Source organism: Opisthorchis viverrini, assembly GCF_000715545.1.
Source record: "Opisthorchis viverrini unplaced genomic scaffold opera_v5_36, whole genome shotgun sequence".
In the NCBI taxonomy this organism is placed as follows: domain Eukaryota; kingdom Metazoa; phylum Platyhelminthes; class Trematoda; order Opisthorchiida; family Opisthorchiidae; genus Opisthorchis; species Opisthorchis viverrini.
Genome location: NW_008751692.1, coordinates 686,812 through 693,721, shown reverse-complemented (window position 1 = coordinate 693,721; position 6,910 = coordinate 686,812). Strand labels below are relative to the sequence as shown.

Below are 6,910 nucleotides of genomic sequence, written 5' to 3'. Positions count from 1 at the left end.
GGTTGGAGATAACCGTATTCTGAAAAACTGAATTTTATGGAACCTATTACAGTGAACACACCGTACAGAGGGATAAATTTCTGTCCAAGCCAGAATACGGTTTTTTTTCCCATTTGAAACCTATTCATCACTCAACATATGTCCAACGGATCCCTTCGATATTTTTATATTTTGTTATAGAACCAATATATCTCACTTTTCTTCTACTTTTTTAGTTTTAACGTTTTGCAACAGTATTCTGACTGTTATATCAGTTGGATGCAGCCCAAAACAGAAGGGGGTTCTGTAGATGAAAAGCCACGTAACGTGACTATACACGTCCGTGATGAGTCGAAAGAAGGTGAGAAAACTCTAACTAATTCGCGTACATTTATTCCGCAGGGAAACGCGATTTCGTGTGTGACCGCGATCTGCTAGTCTCAGAGATGGGCTACTTTCGTGATTATCTGATCAAAGATGGCCAGTTTGTTGAAGAGGTGGAGATCATCGTACATTGCGATATCAAAGTCTTCGAATGGCTAATGTGTTATGTGAAAAGACGAGTAAACCCACAAAATTTCCAAGATTGTCACATTTCCATATCCAACATTTTGGCTATCTTAATTTCCTCGAATTTCCTTAAGATGGAGTCATTGGTATACACAGTTGTTTACTGATTCTGCTTAATGTATACTTATTATAGACAGAAACATGTGTCCGATACTTGTGCGAAAACATCAATGCGATTATTGCCAGCCCTTGCTCTCTAAATTGTATTGATGATGAGCTTATGCAGCGGTTTGTTCAGTTTTCTTACTAGACATTTCTCACAGAATTATTCAGCACTTGACTGTGAGAGAAATAGATACGGTGAAGGACAAGAAAGACAAAATTAAGAGGTATGTACCACACCTTTCACACATTAGCAAAGCAAATTGTTCTTCAAGAAGATTGAACAACTGTTCGAAAAGGACTACACTTCTTTTGAATGTCCGGAAAATGCAGCCACTATCTTTCAGTAAGTGTGTTGTTCATATTTATTGGCAGGGTGTTTTCATTGTGTCATTTTTACAATTTTCTGCCGTTACTACAACAGATTTTCTGCCTGAAACGGCCGTTACTTTGGAACTATCGTGCGTATATACGCAGAAATTGTTTCATTTGGAACGGTCTCTCAGAAAACGGCCAAATTTAATGGGCTTTTTTTGAGCTGTTACTGGTGAGATGTGTGAACGAAGGAGATAAGCAAACAGGTTTACTATTGTCGACAATGCATTTGCAGTCGTAACAAACACCGGTGTAACATGGTATGTAAGAAGTGTCGCGGTGTGACTCACATGGACAAAGTAGATCTCCAAATAGAGTGATCCAGCGATAATCCGGATTAATGCGAATGAGACAAACTCGTCAGGTGTTGCTTCAAATCATGGTGTTTACGACATTGTATGTGGAGGTGGATGCAGACGGAAGGCATTGGGGATATGTTGCAAACGGACCGGTTGGTTACAAGGTTCTTTGTTATCTGTAGATCCCGAACTCCGAGTTCGGTCTGCGTAAAAAGTTAACTGAAAGCCAAATATTCTCATGACTTTCTCTCAGATTGTTTTTTTAGTGCTAGAGATGGTTAGATCACTTCCCTCCCACATATTGTTCATCTTTGTGTGCCAAGGTAATCTTCAACCAGAGGTTCATAATTGTGAGGTGATGAGGTACTGATGTTTAACACTGGTAATATTGTCAACTTGCAATGATGATTGGATGCTTTTTTCCTATTTTAGGAAAAATCCAGTCTTCATTTTAAAGGTCATAAACAACAGAAATCGTTTACTTCCTTGCATGTTTACTTCTGGACCCTGAATTGTTCATCTAATCGGGGAGCCAGGATGACTGAACTCGATGTGGCCTAAATTGCTCCTAGTCGAGAAACTGTAAAATTCCTGCGGAAGCAAGATTTTGCTGATCAAACACTTTGACGGAATGTTTGCATTTGCACTGATTTGAACCAGCAAGACTTTTCTTTTCAGGAGAGAATCTGACAACTCTCAGCAAACCTACTGTAGATCCACGCCCTGCTAAATCTAGTCGGATCAAAAGTATCATTTGCGGTCATTTTTCTGGAAAGTGGCTTTCTTTGTAAGACGGCCTCTGATCAAACCGAGTGTGGGTGGTTCTACGAATGACGAAAATTGTCCACAAACTTAGCGTTGTTCACAGATTTTTCGCCCCTCATTGTCGTTTATTCTCGTTTTGTATTTATTTTGTTCTAACCTTTGTCCCGATTATTTGAGGCTGAGGGCCACTTTTGTACACACACACTTTTCCAAAGCTTCTGGTAAAGATGAATCAAGGAAAAGTTTATGCACGAAATAAAGACCTCTGAACAGCAGACAGGTAGTCATAGATATGTAGCTTTACACATTGTAGCACCATGTCCCCGTTTCTTTGTCAGCACCTGTCAGTAGTCAACACTGTCACACGTGCCTAAAAGTCATGTATTATGCTGAGGAGCATAGAAGAACAGTCTGAACACGTCAGCCTACACAAAATCTGTCAGTTTGATCAGAGCCATCATATTAACGGGCTGTGTTTCAATGTAACATTCCGTTTCCCACAATATCTTTGGCTCCCACCTCACCAACCTGCGTTCCTCTGACATGCAACCAAGCTTGGTCGGCAGGAGAAGATGTGGCACCGATCCTGGTGATTGTCCCAATTGTCAGGAGGAGGAAATTGGGCAGAATCTGAATGACCTCATTATTGAAGTCTGCGCCCATGCTTCAAGGTCGGCCTATGCACCAATAGCGATGGTTTGGATGGGACATTGGGTCAGCCTTATTGGGAATCACCTGGGAACATTCTTACTGTTGTTACATACCTGGTTCTACTCAACTATATCTCTGTGTAAGTAAAAAGTAAGTGGTTCTAGGTGATGTCGAAATCTGGAAAGTTTAGTTCCTGTGGAACATCCATCGGTAGAGTAAAGTGATAAAGTTCACAGCATTATGAATGTCTTTCGTATCCTGTTATGTTAGAAAATGGGCTTGTAACGAAGTCATGTGTGTGTTCTCTAACAAAAGGATCTTTGTTTAGAGTAATAGAACACACTGAGGATTTCTACGAACCTTCCTCGCAACAGGATGGTCTTTAGTCTGAAAGACACTATAAGGTTGTATACAGCAGAGCCTGCGTGTAATGCCCGTTATAACCGCGACCTATGTCCCCCACTGCGTTTAGACATGGTTGATTTGAGTTCGGGTTTTAGACCAGCACTATTTGTTTGGCTTCCATAAAACTAGATCACGGTTTTTCACAAGGTATTCTAACAATGTATTCAATACAGGTGTGCGCACTGTGACCGGATACTGACAAAGACAACAGCGTGCACAGTTCCATGCTTACCTTGGCGTCGTCTGGTAAGCCAATCTGGGGATCTTATCCCCATACACAAACCACTGCCAACAGCAGCCAGTTTGTCTCTGAAGAAATCAATGCCCCTTCGACGATCATCCTCCTGTACTCTTCTGGGCGCACCCACTACTCCTTCACATACCGAGATTGCGTCCCAAGAAGAGCGCGGAACAACGAAATGTCGTACAATGTCACGAACTCCTACATTTTTGTCTCCGAACTTTCCAATTCGAGCTCAGAGTGGTAGCAGTTGCAGCCTGTCTGCTGCAACTGTTTCCGAGGACCAGCGAATTTTTTGTGTTACTGAGCTATTAGCTGGTTGGTTTCGGGAATTGAAAAGCTGGCGCCTGGTCTACTGGCGTTTATGGGCCACCATAAACACACAAGTACGTCAAACACACTTCAATTCCACTCTTCCTGTTGTAAAACGCTATATCATACTAATAAAAATGGGGGTTCCAGTGACCGGGGAACAAGAGGGAGAATGAACTAGTGTGCATAGGCTTTATTTTTCGGTGCTGATTCCCATGTCGGTCTCCCTGATGGATAATCACTGCCACAGGTTTTTCTACCTTTGTTACTCGGGCCACCAGATTTTGCAGAGTGGCTTCTGTTTTAACATACTTTACACGTTGTATTCATCCAAATTGACTTTCGAGATGAAATCATAGTAGTCATAGCACAATGCTTTTCTGGTCTGAATTTTTTCGAGGCCGTTTGACTGATCATCGCAAGCTGATTTATAAACGAACATTTACGGTTGGAAGCGCACCCTGTGTCTGCTATCTATGAGGAGCGTACATCTCTATTTTCAAAATGGTGGCCTTCGGCGAATGTGAACAACCCCACAGAGATTGAAGGGTCTGTATGGCAGCGCCCTAGTCATTCCACGGATTACGTGAGCCCAGCAGCATGGACGTATATTTTATACCTATTCTGCGTTAATCAATTTACAGAGCCTCTTGCGAAGTGCCGTATTGGTAAGAAACTTTCCAGCCTCCACATACCACTTACAAAGCGAGACTCTGCTAAATTCAGAACATTCAGATCAAGACCAAAAAACTAGGAACTTTGTTGAGTATCACAAAACCCTCACTTGTGTTCTATCTTTCCACTAACCCGTCGTGTATTTGAGTGACTTACCACTACAAACACTGTAACTACACTTTGTTTGTCAGTGGTACTCTGCTTCCGGTTTGTTGTACACAATCATTCATACCACGAGACAAAGTTATATAGTGTCGTTCTTTACGCGCAAGGTCCATAATTCTAATGCTAAAATATTGGAATTTTCACTCAGCTGATGAACAGAGTAAAATGAACAAGACAAAATTAGATGACCACTATTGAATCAGGATAGACGTCAAAGCTGTTCAGATATGAGTCAACTAGAACACTGGCCCTCACCGTAGCATTGTGCAACAGTTTCAGTTTAGAGCGAATGATCGTGTCTAAGGTTCCAACATCCGACATAAATAGTTTAAACGACATTACCGGTATTAGTGCTATTATCAGCTGGTTGAAAATGGACGTACTCTGTACCCAATATGAATGATGCACAAACAGGTTAAAAGCAAAGTCATCCGAAAATCAAGGATTTTATCAATACTGAACATTTATCTGCACACACCTCAATAAATTGACATCTTGTCTCTGAGAGGAGACGTCAATTACAAAATTGTGACACCAAATGGGATGGTACGGTGCCTGGTCTTTTGAAGCATATTTGAGCGACAAAGGCCCTATCTGGAAAAATCACCTTTGGTAACTTGGAAAACGTCTCTCCAAAGATAGGAATTTGATCGAGTTCGGTAACGGAAATTGATAAAAGTTGGTAGGGTCTGTACGCTCAATATAGGCCATTCCTCATGAAGAGATCAACTAAGAGGGACAACAAAACGTAATGCATTCTGTGAGATTTTTTCTTCAAGAGGCGACAATTTCCGTGAGGTAAGTCTCGGGAGACAAGCTAACGTTGACCTTATTCTGATAAATGTTCTCACTCAAGAGCGATCTCTTCAGATGGAGATTATGTCCATAAGTTCTTGATTGACCTGTTTAAGGATGGAGAATCAACGTAAGGGACCGATTTATAAATGCGCCATGCTTCCTGTAATATGCTGAATGACACAAGAGTTACCCTCCTAATGATGCGTCTACAGTTCACAATCCACAGGTGCACTGTTGTGAGTTCTAGCCACACTGCACAGTTTTAATTTAATAACCATATTTCACTATGTTACCGAGATCCCTCTGTTTTTCTTGGGTGACGTTGCCAGTCCTGCATTCGTTGTCGTCGTCAGTTTCCGATCATTGAATTTGGTGATGGCTGCTTTTTTCATCCGGAAGACCCCATTCCAGTCGTTGCAAATGATCTCTTCGATGAACGGGAATCTCGAAAAAAATCTCAGGCGAAATCAAATTCGTTTGGAATGCCCACATATCTGAAATCCCCTCGCCCTCCGTCGATGCTTACCCGACATCAGAGACAGACAAATTGCAGAAGTGGTGGAGAGCATTACGATCAGACGTACGTTTGTGTCATTTGCTCCGTGGGCAGCGTTGACTGATTTCCAGTGGTCATCGAGAATACTGGTTTCCGGCCTAAATATTGATTGGTGGTATTCAGGCTTGGTGATGTTACCCTCTGTGAGGCGCCTTTTGATCTTAAAGGGGCTCTCGGACAGAATAGCACGTAAAAGACTGTTGTCGGTCAAATTGAAGGCACCCGCAGTAAGTAAGCACTGGCTGTCTCATTCTCGCCGCATGACGCATGCCCATATATCCTTGCACAGAAAACACTGCATGGCAATTTCAATGCCTTACTGGCTGGCAGGCTGCACACTACTGTACACCAGTAGTAACAAGTCCTCTGTCCATCAAAGCACGAGTGTTGCGGATTACTCTAGGACCATGCTGTCAAATGTTCACTGGCACCCTTAACATTTTAGTACTTGGTACCACTTAGATTTGGCGACTCCCCATATTAGGTGGTTTCGAAATTTCGATGAGATACGTGGTGAATTGCTGAACCTGGAAGAGAGGAACGAAAGTGATTCTGAAGAGTCTGAGTACTGCAATGCAATGTTGGACTCTGATGTTGTGCTGTCATTGGTGATGATGACTGAATGACGGACGACGAAGGCTACTCAGTAGAACCAGGAAGTGACGAATAGGTATTAACAGAAAAGACACTGGGCCGAGCGATTGCGTAAGCCGAATGCGGTTGACAGTTTTCGCTCATTGATTAGTCCCATATCCTTCCTGTGGAAGACACAATGCAACTGCGTTCACCTAACCCATCAAGGCAGAACCCTAGAAATTCCCTCCATTATAAATCCCCGTAGTAGGTAAACAAATAAAATCACATCTGTTTGTTTTTCTATTCATACCAAGTAAAGCAACGTAAAGGGGTTTGCAGGAAAAACTGAAAACCTGTACTTGCTTCCCCAGTCTTCTGGGGGGGACATGGTATATATATATATATATATATATATATATATATATATATATATATATATCG

The 6,910-nt window shown here is 42.0% G+C and overlaps 1 protein-coding gene across 1 annotated transcript in view; it reads left to right on the top strand.

The window, feature by feature from the left end:
• Positions 1–905: 905 nt before the first annotated feature.
• The window catches only part of T265_13087 (hypothetical protein), a gene marked incomplete at both ends in the record, with an annotated part of 16,826 nt that continues 10,821 nt past the window's right edge, over positions 906–6,910 (top strand). The window contains 2 exons of the mRNA XM_009167144.1: positions 906–997; positions 3,320–3,773. Coding sequence (XP_009165408.1) covers positions 906–997; positions 3,320–3,773 — 546 coding nt within the window. The remainder of the gene's footprint in view (positions 998–3,319; positions 3,774–6,910) is intronic.